General features: G+C 44.9%; 1 protein-coding gene across 1 annotated transcript in view; it reads right to left on the bottom strand.

The window, feature by feature from the left end:
• The window catches only part of tenm1 (teneurin transmembrane protein 1), a gene marked incomplete at both ends in the record, with an annotated part of 157,259 nt that overhangs the window by 12,539 nt on the left and 126,483 nt on the right, over positions 1 to 18,237 (bottom strand). Inside the window, 7 exons of the mRNA XM_079228505.1 lie at positions 458 to 630; positions 1,333 to 1,646; positions 2,843 to 3,039; positions 4,694 to 4,781; positions 8,144 to 8,338; positions 8,885 to 8,968; positions 10,633 to 10,787. Of these exons, the coding sequence (XP_079084631.1) occupies positions 458 to 630; positions 1,333 to 1,646; positions 2,843 to 3,039; positions 4,694 to 4,781; positions 8,144 to 8,338; positions 8,885 to 8,968; positions 10,633 to 10,787 (1,206 nt within the window). The remainder of the gene's footprint in view (positions 1 to 457; positions 631 to 1,332; positions 1,647 to 2,842; positions 3,040 to 4,693; positions 4,782 to 8,143; positions 8,339 to 8,884; positions 8,969 to 10,632; positions 10,788 to 18,237) is intronic.

Below are 18,237 nucleotides of genomic sequence, written 5' to 3'. Positions count from 1 at the left end.
TTATGTGACGAAGTCACAACTGAACCAAATGTGAATTATTTACAGAAAAGAATGAATCCTTTTCCAAAAGCTGCGACTCTCACACATCCAGTGCAGTCGATGAAGAAGGAGAATATAAAAAACACATCTGACCCGACCAGAATAACAGCCGCGTTACTGCAGATTGCCAGTCATACATTTTTAAACGTTAGTGCGCCCTTCTGTCCGCCTTCTTCACACATCTGTGGATGTTGTCTGCGGCCTGGTGCCCCCCGGATGAGTCATACACGGCCTTTCGGCATGTTTGCGGTAAGCTCGATGGCGGTAGATGCATGTGCATGTGAGGCTATAATCTTTCCAGCGTGTCAAGCCGTGAATAAATGGCGACATTACTCCCGTGCCTCCATATTTATTTGTCTTCCTACAGCTTACTAATGACCTCTGAGGAGAGGGGGGAAAGCACTTAGTAGTGCTTTACCTTGTCTGAACGTGTAGATGGTGTCACTGGCAGACAGGTTGGTGCTGGTGACAAAGTTTTCGCGGGTGGACGCCTCGACCTCCACCCGAGACCAACGTTCAAGGTTGCCGTGGAAACCGCTCACCTCACCCGTGGGGAGGGTGATGTTGGTCAGGCGTCCCTCGCTGTTGTACCTTGGGTGAATAAAGAAAAAGCAGGTGAATTACAAGTACAAGCACACACACACACACAAACACACACACGGATAACTGTCGCACTCGGACAAATGAACATCGCCGTGCGCACACACAAGCCAATAAACACACATGTGCATACACCTGTCATGCACAAACATCAGCACAGAGTAACTGTCAATATGATTTATATGTGTAATTATCCAGCTGTGGAATTTGAGACAGAGACTCGGTCCGCAGTGAATAATTCAGACGGATGTGTGTCTGTGTGTGCTATATTTGTGATACTAAACATGTGTGTGATCAAAGAGTTGCAAAGACGTCCTTCAGATCATCAGTCACTTAAGCAAAGTTTAAACAGGAAAAATTAAAAAAAAGCCTCCCTTGTATTCCTCCAGCGATGGCCGACCACTAGATGGCACTCACATTTCACACCGCACACAAAAGCTCTGACTCACATTGAAACACCTCCACATGCATGCAGTCCACACACACACACACACACACACACACGCACACACACACACACACACACACACACACACACACACACACACACACACCGAGAGTCCAGCAACCACCATGAATAAAAGAAAAAGTGAAAGAGAGAAGGAAAAAAAGAGAAGAATAGACGACGGAGATAGGAAAAAAATAAATATGAGAGCACAATAAGCACACAGAGAGAGAGAGAGAAAAACTTACTCATAAACAGTGGTCCAACTGTTCTCATCACTCTTGGTTGCTAGGAGACCTGTGTTGCCATGGTAAGTGATGTGGGCGATGTCATGGCCTTGGGCTGACACCTTCCTCAGTGTTCCACTGTTGCTAAGAGACAGCCAGTACACCTGTCCGCCAGGTAGCGCCAGCCAGAGAGGCACTCCGCGAGCGTCCCTCCTCACCTGCAAGCCGTGGCCGTCGCGACTCGTCAGGCCGGACAACTGGCCGTCCGACACGTAGGAGAAGTTGTGCAGGTAGTGGCCGGTGATCAGGTGTTTGGTGTGCATGTGGGAGCCATTCTGTCGTGGAAACGATGAGATGAGACGTTCGTGAATCCATGGATACGTTTGAGGGTTTGTGTTCGCAGACTCAGAAACGGCGAGCTACTGTAGTTCAATACTAGACCTTCACGAAGTGGAAAGTACCATAAACTTAGCAACACTAGCTCACGCAAACCAGACACGTAAGTCTCAAACTTGTGTCGTCATCTGGCCGTCACTGATGAACAATTAACCAGACACCTACATCTGCACTACTTTGCACTATTTTTGACTACTGTTGCCTTTAATGTCTTTTTTATATTTATCTTGTTTATTGTATATGTACATTAGCATGAATTCAACACGCATGGCTAATAAAGCTGATTCTGATTCTGATAAAGTCCGGAGCTGCTGCATTGACGGTGGATGGGAGACTGATTTTGGGGAAAGACAGAAGGTTTCTTTTTTTTTTAACCCGAATGATCATTATTATATTGGAGTCTCAGTTCTGAAGAATAAAATGTACCCCTGGGTGCTCCCGGAGTAACCAATAACAGCCTACCAGGTTCCAGATGGCATCACAGATTTGAGTATAAACAGCATCACAAGACGTCCAAAATTTAAAATAAAGTAGGGTGTAAACAACATATCAAACTTAACTGCCTAACTTTGTAAATGTAGGAGGTTGTGTTTGTAGGTTTGGTTTGTTTGGTGGCATGTGTGTGTTTATTAGCAGGATCGTGGAAACACTGCAGGAAGATGTTCATGAAACTTGGTGGAGGTTTGAGGTACGGGCCGAGGGAGAACCCATACATTTCAGATTGGAATCACAGGTACACAAAATATGTTTCACTTTCATTAACATTGCAGGAGAGGTCATGACTTTGCTGGAGGTCTGCGCTCTACAAGTGCCCTCCTCATTTATATATGTATGTATGGCAAAATATGTGTTCCAGAGTTAGTAATAGCCAACCTAGCTGATGTAATTTTGTCAAGTTATATTGTGTTGTATAGGTTACATCATTATTAAAAGTTCTCCATTCAATACTCAAGTTTGTGTGTCTTGTTTTAACTTAACTATGTGTGAATCTTAACAAACACTCATGTGAACTGGGACAGTAATGGTGTCAGTAAAGTACACCTCAGTTATCCTCATTCTGACCATAACTGAGAAATATTACTCAAGTATCTGGACATTTATATGCAAATACCCATGATCTATACTACTGGTGTACCTGGCTGAAGAGATACAGCTCCTGGTCCAGTGGGGAGCTGATCTCCACCAGTCCAACTGGGCTGGGCTGAGGCTGGTTGGGGCTGACAGCTCTGATCCGGATGTTGCCCAGATCAGCAATATACAGGGTGCCGTTGGGGGCCACGGCCAGAGAGGAGGGGGCTTTGAGCCGAGCGTCACGGGCGTAGCCTCCGTCTCCTGATAAGAGAAACAAAAAGACACTGTTTGGGTGAGGACAAAGTCTTTATCGGCAAAACAGCACACGTGAAGCCCCCCTCAGACACGAACGCACAGAGCGATGCAAGTTATTCCTCAGAGGCCGAGAGACGACACAACCGGTACAAACCATTTTTGCAAAATAAGAAGATCCCATGGTGCCGCTTAAGCGTTTATCAGTTCAACTCAGGACTTGGATTTGTTGGGATGCTGCAGGTTCCCATTGGAGTTGAGACGATCACCTTGATAGTGACCTCAGCCTATCAGACGGTGGGAGTGGGCGACTGAATGCATTCAGATGTGTTATAGCGCAGCAGGATTACAGCCCGGGTGAGGCCCTTTAGATGCTGTCAGCACTGGGCCTGGAGCCTCTGCTGGGTCTGTGCAGGCAGCAGGGTGTCATTTTATCGCTTGACAGCAAGCACATGCATATGTGTGTGTATGTGTGTGTGTGTGTGTGTGTGTGTGTGTGAGCGTTCACGTCTTCTTGTATTTGCGAGTGTGCACTCACACGTGTGCGCATGTTCAAAGACACAGTCTACGGTGAAGGGATGGAAACGGAAAGCCTCTGAAGAGAGTAATCATCTGTTAACAGCAAGACATGATTGAAAATATGCAAAGTACAACCCAAGGAATAGGGATGGTTACAACCCATTGGCGTGTGGCACGGGAGAGACACTTCGCTCCATTTTGAATAGGAAAGAGGCAGATTTTTATGAGCAGAATTAAATGATAAAATCACATCCTCTGACACTTACAGCGAAAGCAAGGCCTAACTGTCAAAAGAACATGGGCTTTTTTGTTTGGTCCTTTCCTCCATCCATTTATTACATTTCAGGTGCTCCTCCATGATACACCAAGCAGTTGAAACCTTCAGCAGCTAGACGGGAGCTTTTTCTTTCAGCGGCTGTAATTTGAATGGATGTGAAATGTTTCTCTCAGGCTGGTTCCTGCTGAAATTTAGCTGGAGGTTTTTGCGAAGGAGTCGTCACTTCATGAATACAAATACACCCCAGCCCACACACACACGTACACGCACACACACGCACGCACGCACGCACGCACACACACACACACTCTCTGTGTGTGTGTTCACAAATTCAAATTACCTTCACTTACTTTTCCATTGTGACATTATAGATAGTCATTTCTTTCCCCGTATATTGTCATCAGTTACACAAAACATTATTAGCACAGCCAAAACAGCCCTTCTTAGATATTAAAATTCCATGTGGAATTAATAATTTAGACACATTCAAGCAGAGAAGAAAACAGTGGAGAGGAAAAAAGTTTCTCTCAAGCTTTGCTGATAAAATCACTGGCCGGCAGAGACACACAGGCAGCGAGATTTAATCACTCAATATCAAGACACACTGACTATTTCAATTAATTTAAGTAATGTCAAAGCTTTGAAAGTGTTCTGGTTTTGTTTTCCTCCTTTTACATCTGAAGCAGGCCAAGTAGGATCTAATCTGATAAGATTTTTTAAGTGCAGTTACATGCTGTTTTTAGTACTGTAATCCCGTTAGACATAATCTAATACTTTCACATTACTTAATCCTACAGTCGCATAGTGTGTGTGTGTGTGTGTGTGTGTGTGTGTGTGTGTGTGTGTGTGTGTGTGCCTGAGACCCACCGGAGAAGCAGTCACAGTTGGGGTCTATCTTACAGTCGCAGTCCGTGGGGGCTCCGGAGATAACCGATATCTCCCCGTTGGTCGACACCTGTGAAGTGTTCAAAAAACGTCACACAAAACGCTACGGGAGATTATTGTTCAAAAGAACACAATGTTCAATGGTTTTTGTTTTGTCTAATCTCTCTGACAAACAAGATAATGATGGTATTACACAGGAAAAATTATAACACAAAAAAACTGAGCTTGGAATACAGATTTACGATATGAAAATGGTGAATTTGGATGCATTTGTCTGCTGGTGCTTCAACCAAACAACTTGTAGGGAAATATAATATGTCTTTTCTCGTAAAAAACAAAATAATTATGAACCTTCAGTGGGTAAATAAGGCTTCATTGACAGATTGATGAATGTTTGCAACTTGAATTTCAGCTCTAAAAAACAAATTAAACTGGTTGTCCAGGTGGAGACTGCTATAAATGAGTGAAAATTGCTACACCAACAGTTTGATTTTGATGCATCTTGGAGGGGTAATGTTTTTTTAAACTAGTCCAGGGAGAGCACGCAAAATGATTTGGCTTATTCGCTTTCTAGCAGAGAGACAAGACCTCTAAAGCTCAGTAATCACCACATCATATTTAGTGTATTTAACCGTCATCCTAGCAACATATTTAAAGGTCCAGTGTGTAGCATTTTTGGGATCTATGAGGACAAATGTAATATAATATGTTTTCATTGGTGTGTAATCACCTGAAACTAAGAACTGTTGTGTTTTCGTTAGCTTAGAAGGAGCCCTTCATATCTACGTAGATCATACATCCGCCATATTGGACCGCCGTGTTTCTACAGCAGCCCAGAACGGACAAACCAAACAAGGGCTCCAGAGAGAGACGTTCACGTTTTTATGTTCCCTGAAGGCCACCGTAGTTCTCTTGCATTGTTCCTGAAGTGTTATCGTGGGAAGCGGGGCGGTATTCAGTTGATTGCAATCTGCAACAACGCTGACATATCATACACACTGCGCCTTGGACATACAAGGACTACTGACTGAGAGTAAACTACTTTCAGAAACAACCTTCATCAAACATTATGAGTTATGTAATTAATGAAAAAAGACCTATATCGTTATTTGAGGGAAGTGACAGGTCATTTGCATATTGTGCACGACGAAAATAGACAGAGCACATCAGAACATTGGAGTCTGCTGCTTCTGTGTCATGAAAAACGTGGAATGACAGTAAGATATGACAGAAATACCTCTGGGGTCTACAAGGACCACAGCTGGTGAGATGAAGGTTAATCCCTACAAAAAACAAAGTGCATCAACAAGATGTAACTTGTTTAATTGGGGAACTTTAGAGCGGATGGTTGGCAGGTTTTGTTACGGCGACTCCGAGCTGTCAGTCTCCGCTACCATTCTCCGCTACCAGTCTTTGTGCTAAGCTAACTGCTGGTAATGAAGCCTTATGTTTAACGTACGGTCATGAGAGTAGTTTTGATCTGCTCATCCAAGGCTCAGCAGAAAAGCCAATAAGTGCATTACCCAACTATTCCTTTAAAATGTGATGATCTCAGTCTGGGTTATCAAGCATCCCAGAGCGTAAAAAAATCAATCCCAACTGAGCCACAAATTCTGCACATTTAGTCCCAACTTCAGACTTAGCAAAGGAGTAAAAGCATTTCATGCACTTGTTCTCTGAAAATACTGTCCTCCAATCGTCCTAATCAGTTCCCAGCAGGAGGACCTTCCAGAGGAGGCGAAATATAGAAAGAAGATCTTTTGATATAAAAAATAATGACCATATCTTCTTTTAATTTCAAATTCTTGTGACTCGTATCGGATAGAAATGCTCCAACTTGAAAAAATATACCCGCTTCACTGAAGACAAGTTCTTCCAATTTTCGGTTAATTGAAAACAAACAGGCACAGCCTTGATGGAGCTAATTTGGGATGCAATGAATGTGACTTGACTGCACCTCAAAGCACAAATATCATGCATATTCAATAACGGCCCTGCCTCTATAAAAGATTAAAAATTAAATTAAACACATATTGGTTATGGATGTCGGGCCCTTGATATGATAGCCAAATGTTTTGTGTGTGTGTGTGTGTGTGTGTGTGTGTGTGCCTGGACCGTGAGAGCAGACCAGCAGCAGTGCCAAAGCATTGCCTTCATACTAAGGCCCGTTCACATTCAATAGGGCTCATTGCGCTGAATGTAAAAGTAAGATTCTTCTGGCTAAACAGTAAAAGACGCAGCTTTTGTCAGTCATTTAAGATGAAATGTAGCGGTTAATTTGCGTGTCATTCTTCTTTTTTAATCAGTCGAAAATACATCGTCAGTCTGTACCTGAACGCAGCTAGTTTGTCTGACAAGTGACACCGTTTCCTGTACTTCATTTAGTTTCCCCTGCATGAAAACTGCATCTGCATCAGCCTGTCAGGTTCTTGAATGTGTTGATTGCCCTTCAGAACCGCTATCTGCACATCATCATTAGTTTTGTTTCATGGCTCATTGTCATTAAACGGTTCCGTTCACTCTGGAGAACGTCTACTTGCCGCTGAGAGCGTGAGTAGGAACCTTCATATCTAAATATATATAAATAACCTATTTTGAGTATAAAAAAAAATAAAATGTGGTGACTTTCTGTGTGAATGGTCCTGAGATGCATGATTTAATATAGGCTCGGATATACGATGCATAAAATAAGAGTGACAAGTACTGTAAAAAAGACATCAAAAGACTTCACTGCCCAATCTAACATGGCTGGCCAGACTCCATCAAAAAGGCTTTTTATGTTCCTGTCTGCCTCCACATGGACTCAGCGTGGTGCTGCTGACCACAAAGGGACTATTGATTGAGTCCAGCAGGCGATATCTTTATGTTCCCGGAGCCCAAATGGGGCTGTGATTGCACGCTGCTTCTTAATGGAGCTAATAAGTGAAAAATTGGCTTTTTATATTATTATCACTTTTTTTGGAATGAATCAGATTTTCGTATGTCTTTGTGTAACAGTTTCTTACTGCACGGCATCTGTGACCACAGCAAACAACCTGAACGCAGTGATGCAACACGTGTGAAATAAAATAGTGTCATGAGGCCAGATGGCTGGTGTCAGTTGCAGTTGAGATGTCTTTTCCTGTTTTGCTACAAATGCAAAACCCATTGTTGTTGTTGTAGGGGGTTGGGGGTCCTACTGCTGCATTCAGAGGCAATATATTAATACCCTGGATTATTTGATTGTATGAAGTATTTTAAACGATGTACAATAGCACTTCAACATGAGGACAGTCGTGGCTGTAAGAGTGTCGTATGCCAGAGCTTTGTCTGTGAAAAAGGGAACCTGATGGAAGGTATCAGTCACTGACGTTACATCCATCATCGGCAGCTGCCCTTCAAAGCCCAATCTGAGCACCTCTAGCAAAAAAAAAGAGGGGAAGCTGAAATGACCTGCTGGATGCGGTTGATGCGCCTCTCGTCGGTCTCGGCGATGAACAGCGTGCCCAGGTGGGACAGGGCGATGGCCTTGGCGGCCTCCAGGGTGGTGCGCACCGCCGCCCACCTCACCAGGTGGTGGTCGATGCCGGGAACCTGGCAGTGGATGGGCCGGCCCGCCACGATGCGCACCTGAAGATTTTCTGATACCTAATGTGAAAAAAAAATATATATATATATATATTACCATGTAGAAGCTATGTAAAAGAGAAACAGAAGGTACATAATTACATCTGAGTCCAGCAGTTCTTAATGGGAAGTAGAATGAGCTACATTATGTCTTTGTTGATCCAATGCATTAAACGTCACATGACTGACGCCGGCGCCATCTAACAACTCACCGAGTTACACACTTCAAATCTGGAATGTTGTAGTGAAAGCAAAACCAGCGTGATATTCTCTAAAAACAAGTGTTGACTGCATGTTTTTCTTTTTCTTTAAAAAAAAAAATCAAGGTGATTTTTCCTTTCTTTTCTCAGCCTCACTTGCTCTAAATGCACCTGAAGTGATAGCACTGCAAAAAACGTGTGAAATACAGTTCTTTATTCCTCGGCTATGCACAGTGCCAATCTCTTTAAACAAAACATACGCTTGAATAGGAGACAGGTTTACAATTCATTCAGTGGCAAGCATGTGTTTGGTATGTGTGTGTGTGTGTGTGTGTGTGTGTGTGTGTGTTCAGGACGGTTTCTCTACCTGTAGGACAATGTTGTTGTCCAGGATGTAGAGCGAGTCATCCAGCGGGTTAATGGCCAGGTCTGTCGGCCACTCCAGACGCACCTGCGGAGTACACAGAGCGTACATTACAGTAACTGTACTTCGATCAAAATAAATTAGACCGGGAGAAGAAGAGAGCCGCATTGGCTATCCCCACACAAGAGTCAGTTACAGGTGATACAAATAATGGCTCCTTAATAACACAGCATTAGGCCTCCTGACCCTCCCTGCTCATGCAAAGGTCAGCGGCGGGCAGGGAGCCTTCCCTGTGTTTATTCAAGACTCGCCTCGGCACTGTCGCAAATGTCAGCCAATAACCGTGATCGCCTCGGGCTCAAATAGCGCACCCTGTCTGCCAACGCCGCGGGGGTCAGCGACGGACCAACCCACACCGGCGCACAGCCGGCCATTCTCACAAACGCACACAAACACTCAAGCTGTGAGCTGCGGAGACGAGGCGCTGCGTCTGAGGGATCAGTGAGGTGATTGATGACTCCCGAGGATGGATTGGTAAATAAATGGATCATGTTAAATTGCCACCGACATGTCCAATTATAGGCACTGTCAAATGAGAGAGAAGAGGGTTCACTCTGAAATCCCATTTTAAGGAGGTAGAAAGATTCATCAACCAGGACTCAATCTGTCCTTAGCCGAAGAAGACACGCATCATATCTCTCCCGCTCATGATATTGAACTTTGCAGCGATGGCAGGCCATCACTTTTTACAAGTTAGGTCGAGCTGGTCCTGCTCAATTATAGTCAAACTGAAACTAAAATGAAAACTAAAAACCCTCAAACTCAAGAATATGAATATACAGTATATTTTGATTTCTGTTATTGATTGAACATTTTCTGAAAATGAAATTTCAGCAGCCACACGTCTATTTAACCAGCTGACGTCGATATGACTATTATTCTCTGTGATTTGGATCTACATTATTTCGGGACATTAATGTATATGAAATACTGAGATGCCAGCTAACGTGAGCTAACCGCCTTGTGCACAAGAGTGTGCAGGAGCAGCTGGTGACTCAGCGGGCGTTGAAAGAACACAAGAGAAAAGTAACGTCTGAAATAATTAGAGCTATTGTTAGAAAGAGGAGCAAAATAGCTTCAATTGTATCAGTGTGGGGAGGTGGAGATGGATCGGCATTCTCTAAAGAAATTATGCACAAGCTGCAGTATCATTATAGATTAGATTTCCTTTTACAGAAAGTGAGACTTCAAATCTAGGCTCGTTATTTTTGCATAAATGAAAGCGGTAATGTTTGTCTAGCCATGCAGAGGCTTGCATCAATACTGATGCCACGTTGGGAGTCGCAGCAGTTTGTAGGAAGAAACACAGATGGAGGATGAATGCGCCGCTCGGGCCGATAACTAACAGGAGTGAGGTGACACGGGCCTCTTTAAAGACACATAAGAGCACCGCTGGGAATTCACCCCGGCTGAACACGCATATTCACACACACATACACGCGTGTGGGCAGAGATCCCTCCATAGAGCCGGCAGTTCATCTATAATTCAGCCTCTGCTCTAATAGGCCTGATATAAGTCAGCAGCGTGATCTGAGGGCTGGCTGATCAAGTCTGTGCGGTAGCTGTCTTTGGTTTTTGCTTCACTTATAATTTTTCCAGTTCCTTACGCTTATTAACGGACTCAAATGCAGGAGTCCTATATTTCTACAACCTTTTTCAGGGCTCTCTCCCACTCTGCGTTATTAGCTTACCTGGCTGATGTCCATGCGCGCGTCGCAGCTTAGCGGCTGCGTCGACATCAGTCCGTTTGAGCCAATCACAGTGGAGAGCAGACCCCTTTCATTAATCTTCTGAATGGTGGTGCCATCGACGAAGTAGACGACGCCTCTTTTATCCACCGCAATACCTGTTCGGGTGAGAGAGAGAGAGAGAGAGAGGCAGAGTGAGCCTTTTGGAGACGACAGAGACGGGAGCGAGTTGGGGTTGAGAGAACAAAAGGAGGGGAAAAAAAGGCTGAAAACGTGAAAGACAGCATGAGCGAAGAGAAGAGATGGAGAGGAGTAAGTAAGGGAGAGAAGTAGAGTGGAGAGAGGAGTGGGCTTTGGAGAGGCATCCAACTCAGTTAGACATTCAGCTCAGCATGCGGCTGTCTTATCAAAGGCACTGCACCACAGAAATGTAATTATATTTCCATTCCGGAGCCCACTAAAGGGATTAGAACAATGCAACTGGAGGAAGAAGTTATTTGTCACATTAGATGTGCGCAGGGTGCCGCAGTGAACTTTTGACATTTTAGGCGCTTGCGCGTGTGAAATGCAAAATGTGCGTCGACGAAATCGAACGCACGCACATGCATGAATATCTGCATTTGTGCGGACGCTTGCACGGCACATGTGAACGTGGGCGTCGCAGGTGGAACATATACTTGAACTCTCCTTGCAGTAGAGAGAGGAGGGGGGAGAAGAGAGGTAAGTCCAGGTATTAAAGTTCAGGGCAGACTATGAATCATCTGTTATGGATGAGGAGCGACCTTCATCCCTGTCTCATCTCCATACAGGGAATATCCCTCTGTCTCAACTTCTCAACAGCAATAATCTCCCACGACTCAACCCTCACCTCTCACACCGTATGCCGCCAATTCCCTTTGATTGCTTTCACTTAGCGTCTCCGACAATAAGCCATAATTCAGTATTTCTACCTGCCATCTCCCATGCATGTGGCTGTTTAAAAATGCATTGTGTTTACGGTCTGTCATTAAGCCGCGTCAAGTTTATGTATATATATATTCATCCCTTTATCTTGAGCGTGCCTCAAAGGATAAGGGAGACAAAGCCTTCTTATATATAACCTCAATAAATCAAAACTAACCTCATAAAGTAAATGGTGCATTACAATATGCATCAAAAGAAACCATAAAAACAATCTCATGCCAAGTGCCATTGTAAAAAGATATTAAAAAAATAGGGCTACAACTTACTATTATTTTCAAAACCAATTCATCCGTTTATTATTCTTGCTATCATTCCATTATGTGTTTTAGAATTGTATATTTTGGTTAATGTTGCAGACGTGGAGCAGCGTTTATTTGGAGTCGTGTTTCTGGCCACGTGATGAATGAGAGAGAAACTTTCAGTCTCCTTTTTGGCTCTGCTTTGGTCCCAACCAGCTCCTGAGGGAAACATCTCTCCCTTTAGCTGCTAAAAGCTGCGCTGTTCTCACCAGGAAGTCTTGCTGCATTAAGGCGGGTTCATCAGAATGTTTTCACTGAAAACTGCAGCCTACTGTGTGTGTGGAAACCAAGGTTGATGAGAGCTGTGAGGGTGAACCGAAACATTAAAGCGTGCACTTATGAAAGCAAAACAATACGATGGATGAAAGATGCTCAAACACATCAAAAGAGCTGAAGGGGCTGAACTGCAGAATTGCGTTGATGATTCCCTGCGAGTTCACCCCTACTTGTGACCCATAAGCCATTGTTTTTTTGTGAAAATATTAATTAGTGCGGCTTTAGAACATCAGAAAATAGTGGGAAATTTCCCTTTAGAATTTCCTGAAGCACAGGACGTTTACCATTTAATTACATTTTACTTTAATTACTACTTTGTTGAATCAACAGAGGAAAGCATCGGAGAAGCTCGACCAGTATGTTTGGTATTTTCTAGAAACGAGGGATCTGACCATGCAAACTGGACATCAGTATGCATCACGTCTCCAACTCCAACAATCAGTCATTTCTCGCACTTGATTTGTAGTCCGTCTCTTTCAGTCTTCCTCCTTTCAGACTCCGTCCTACTGGATTATGTGGGGATGCGCCTCTACTCACACTTCCTGAGCCTCGGATAGAAATCGCCACCGCTCTCTGTTCCCCAGGCGCCACTAAGGTCTCATCCTCCTTGACATACAGTAGCTTTCTTTACACGAGATTTCATTCAATGTATGCACACACACACACACACACACACACACACACACGCACACCACAACTAGATTCGCGAATGTCCTCAAACGGAGCAACCCTGGACCGACCCTGTGAGTCATAAATCGTGCAGGTGGAGTGGAGGTGGGCAGGGGGAGGGCCGGGGTCAGAGTGTTTCCTCCAGAGGCCAGAAGGTGAACTGCAGAGCTCTCCCTCCTGGCCCCTTCATCATCCCTGTGACACAGACAGATTACACCACCCACATGGCCTCGCCTCACCCTCCCACCTTTCCTCCTCTCCTCTAGCTTCCCCTCGCTCTCTGTCCTCCCTAACTTGATCTTCTTCTGCTCTCTTTTTGCTTCCCCTCCCTGTTTTTTTTTTCCTTTTCCCCCTCTGTTGTCCTTTGCTTTGTTTGTGTTGTTTCGCTCCCTCTATCTTGCCCTGAATGTTATAAGTGTTAATCAAATCAGGGGCCCTTGACCCTTAAATAATGTCTGGGCTCGGTTTTCCACTGTTCAGCCCCCTCTTTATTTCTTCCTCTCGTTCCTCTCTGCTTTTCCATTTCTCCCCCTGTCACCTGGCATTACGCAGGAGTGACACCTCAACCCACAGCGCAGTCTCAGCCCACTTAGATCTAAAAGTTGGCACATTCTACCTGCTCTAACGCCGGCCTTGGATCCTCACAACTTTCCTTTCACTTTCCCATCCATCCCTCCTCCTAGCGCCCTGAACCTGTCCCTGATCTTAGAGCTCATAAATCCTGCACAAGGACATGACGCGGCAGCCAGGACTCTCTCTAAATACTGATTTCTGTTCTCTCCCTCTCTGTACTTCTCTGGATATTACGCTTTCTTCTCGTCTCCTTTGGTTCTATTGCATTCCATCCTAAATTCCCTCTATTCTCCCTTTCTTGCCTTTGTTTTTAGTTTTATTTTGCTTCGCCGACACCCTCAGTATGCATGCTCAGGATCTGCATGTCTTATGTTCGCACACGCGGCGTCTAAATAGCTGCCGATCTATCGTCAACAATAAACACAGGACTGACTTATTCATCCTCACACAAGCGCAACAATGAAGAACGCTTGCTATTATGGCTTGGCATTGGCGGAAAGGATTTACGCCAGTTGATGTGTTGCTTAAGAGTATTTCGCCATGCTTATTGAAAAGGCTGCAGATTAGTCCACATTCTCCTTGTCAGTGGCTGGATTTCCTGCCGCTTTGGGTAAAGCCGTACGCTGTGTTCAGGGAATTTACGGCCCCTCCGTATAGCCGACGGATACTCACAAGACATCAAAAGATTTACCGTGTCTCCCTAGGTGGACCTGGCACTCCGATACTCATGTTTAGAAGCTGGCAGACGCACCGGTGGAGAAATAATTGAGATAAATCTCAACTTGAGAGGGGGACACACATTTGGCTAAAGTTGGGACTGGATTTTATCATCAAAAGAAGAGGGAATTGATGCGAGTTTGGATTGACCTTGGAGGAGGGGTGGAGAGGAGGATGATGAAGTGACGCTATTCACATTCGTCTCAGATGTAGGGAGAAAAACGCCGTCCGAAGACGAAGAGACAGACGGCAGCGGAAGCGCTGTGAAAGAGGCGAGAGGTGGCGAAGAGACAAAAGGGACATGATGAGGAATTGCTCCAATTAACCATTACAGGCCAATCACTCTCAATCAAAGAATCTCTTCCTTCTCTGTCCTTGTCAAAATAATATCAGTTAGAGCAGCCTCCCCGTGGCATTTCAATACAATCCAATCTGATTAATGCCTTGGAGATGGGTCTTAGAGAGTATAAGTGTTGATTACGGCTATTTGACGAGGAGAAGCCACTGGGGATTTTACCCCCGAGCAGAAAGCAAAGCAAAGCAGAGGTGAGGAAATTTGTGAGGTGAGTAATGAGATAATAACAAATTATGACAAAAGTTGTAGATTACGTCCCTTATTTCGCAATTATAGACCACCCTGTTGGAATACCTGTTGGTTTAGCCGTGCGGGGATAATCGACCCTCTGACTGAACACCTGAGCCGTCAAGAGTGCAGGAAGTCAGACTGCTGCTGTTGTTCAAGTTTCCCTACTACAGTACTTTCAACCTTCAAATGTTGACAGCAAAGCCGCCTCTGTGGATCAAAGCGGGAGGAATTGTAAAATTGTATGAAAAAACAAACACATCAGTGTCTGTCAGAAGGGAAACAACCACCGAAGTGCAAAATAAGCACAAATCCTGCAAAGGGAAACCTTCTTATAGGATCTATTTATGGAGGAGAAAGCCTAATGTGGGCATGTATGGAAGTTACATTTATATCTGAAAACCTTCAGACAGCCAGGCGTGAGCCGTGCACACACACACACACACACACACACACACACACACACACACACACACACACACACACACACACACACACACACACACACACACACACACATTGTTAGCAGCCTGTGGACTAAGTCCTTCAGTCTGCCCTCACATATCCCCAGGCCCAGTGGGTGTTAATGATATGGACTGACATATTATTACAGCATCTAAATGACGCTAGCTGTAGCTGATTATATCCCCTGGCGCCTCTGTTCACAGCAACTGTGTGCGACGCAGACAGAAAGACAGTTTCACCTGCACAACCGTCCAAAAACACAAACAAATACATACAGTGATCTTAAAGCTACAAACATATTTTGCATAATGTCTCTAGCATAAACATTACAAGCGTACATTCCACAAAGATACTTGTGCTGTGAGGGACTCTGACCATAAATAAAGTCCCCCGAAATTAGCTAGGAGAAAAGCCGGCAGGGTTCACTAACTGCTGCAGTCCAACTGTCGGTGACGCTGAAGAACACATTGTTTCAAAGAGTCTTCAGACCCTCCACCGCCTGAGACCACACGATGGCCGTTTGCATGCGAGGGTGTGAATATACGGTGAGTGTGCGTGCGTTGTCAACGTGTGCAAGCACGTGTTGCGACCCTTGTGTGTGTGTGTGTGTGTGTGTGCGTGCGGTGAAGTCGCTAGGCAAAAAGATAAGGCATGGCAGTTAATCACATTGTGCGCATATGCAAATATAGAGCGGATAAATCAGAGCGTCTGCAGATGAGAAATTCACACTCCCACACACACACACACACACACACACACACACACACACACACACACACACACACACACACACACACACACACCTTTCTTGAAGATGAGTTTGCACATGTGCACTAAAGGAGGGCGGGGGATGTAAACCTGTTCGCTGTGCACCATACTGATGTTGTGTCTGCACGTGCAGGACTGTGCGTTCTGACACCTGCATTAAAAAAAGACGACACAAGCGTCGCACAGCTGGGATTCTGTACATGCGGCATCAAACACGGCGCTCTGTGAACTGTGACACGCTCGTCTCCGCGCTGCAGCAATGTCGTACGAGTGCCGTTTACAGCGGCTCTTACTTTCCCCAATCAAACACTTATCATCAATCAATACACGATAGCGCCATGAACAGGGGCCGGCGTGTATTTTTGCTGGATCTTTGGTAAGCAGTAATAATTCATACTTATTGTAATTAATTATTCATTAAAGCCCCACAGAACAGTCAGTGGATTAGTAATTAAGTCTGAATCAGACACTGTGGCTCATCTAATTATCAACCACCATAAGTTTGTTAACATTTTAACCCGTATTAATTAATTATTGATAGCTGCCTTTTTGTGTTTGTTTTTTTTGCTGGTAGCTCTTATCTACACATGCGTGGTGCGACAATGAGAGCATGCACAGAACTGGTAAAGTGATTTTTGCAATAGTTGCATGCAAATCTTTGTGCAGCTTTTTTTTTGGGGTGGGGGTCGGAGGGGGGGGAGTAAATATGCAACTTGGCAGTAATTGCCTTGTTTGATAGCAAAAGAGAGATCCAAAGCAATCACAGAGGCAGCACACAAACTCAATTATAAAAGCAATTGAAATGCTTTGGACTAGAAAGCCGCGTGAAAGGCTGAGGGGTTTGGATCAGTGCGGAGCGTCTGCAGATTATGTCGCACTGTTTAGAACATCAAACAAACACAAGGAGGTCTATCAATAGAGGCTCTTTTACCAAACACGCCATCGCGACACCAAGCCAGCACGGCTCTGCGGTGGTAGTGAGAGGAAATGGGATCAGATGGGGGGAGTGGGAGGGGGGGGGGGGACACATGTTTTCGCCACAGAAAAAGGGGGGGGGGAAGCCGAATGGAAACGACTGTAGATCGCAAATCTGCAGTAGTTTTCTATGTGCAGCTTCCACTCCAACAAAGTTTTCCCGCACGCAGGACAGAGACATCACAGCGACTGAGCCAGAGGCAGCTCCAGTACAGTCTTTATTACAGACCATTTCAGCAACCATTTCAGATTTTTCTTGCATGTCTTCCAAAAGAATTGTGTGAGTGCTTCCTCGGAGGGAGGTCTGGCCACTGGTCTCTCGGAGCGCTGCAGGTGATAATGGTACCCAGGTGCAAACATTTACTGGCTGTTTTTTCTCCATCCCCATCACAGCGGCGGAGCGTGCGCACTCGTGTGTTGGGCATTCACCTCGGGTAAATGCAATTTATTCCTCCACAGTGGCAAAGCTCCGCTCCTCCTGACAAGCTCGCCAGGCTCCCAGTGGAGGTTGACAGGTCGGCTGTCAGCAGCGGCCATCTCCACCAGTTAAAGTGACACGCGTGTCACATTGGCCATGATCGCGCCAACCTGACGTACCTTCAACAAGTCCCTCATAACGAACTCTCTGTCCCTTCACTGGGAGAAGCAGATTAGGGCCAAGGACCCAGAGGATGGCAATCAAAAAAAAGCATGCAAAAGAAGACTGACTCGCACAAACGTTGCACCTTTGATGCACAGGCTCAGCCTTTGGCCTTGAGCCCGCATCTCTTATTGACTCAGGGCTTCATTACACACACAGTGAGCTTCAGTAATCTCTCTGAAGCCACCCTACACACTCAGACTACAAACAAGGTGGCTGTCAGTCTGCATAGTGTTCTACCTCATACATTACTTGAATAGCAGGCATTTTACAGGTAGAGCCTCGTTTTAAGTCAGCATAAATTTGCCTCCACTAAGCCCATTGACTATATTTTCTTTGGTCCTGAGCAAATCTTGGCAGTGGGCTGACTATTTCCCCCCAGAATATCTATGAGTCCTCCTCTCACCCAAGGTGATTAGGACACAGACCGGCTACTTTCTGAGATGGATCCTTGTTTTTCAAAGTAGCCCGAGATACGTCTTATCCTTTTATCTGGTGGATAGTCCAGCCACATGACATTGCATGACATTGGGCTCAAAGCAATGATGCATTTAACACTGCCACCAGGCTGTCAACTCATGTTTAAATGCATCACCAAACTTTTCATTGCCTGAGTTCTTCTCATTTCTGATCAATGTCAACCTATGCATTTACCTGTCATATTAAGGAAAAAGAAAATA

Source organism: Taurulus bubalis, assembly GCF_910589615.1.
Source record: "Taurulus bubalis genome assembly, chromosome: 13".
In the NCBI taxonomy this organism is placed as follows: Eukaryota; Metazoa; Chordata; class Actinopteri; order Perciformes; family Cottidae; genus Taurulus; species Taurulus bubalis.
The sequence above is the reverse complement of the archived record's forward strand: the minus strand, read 5'-3'. Positions and strand labels throughout refer to the sequence as shown.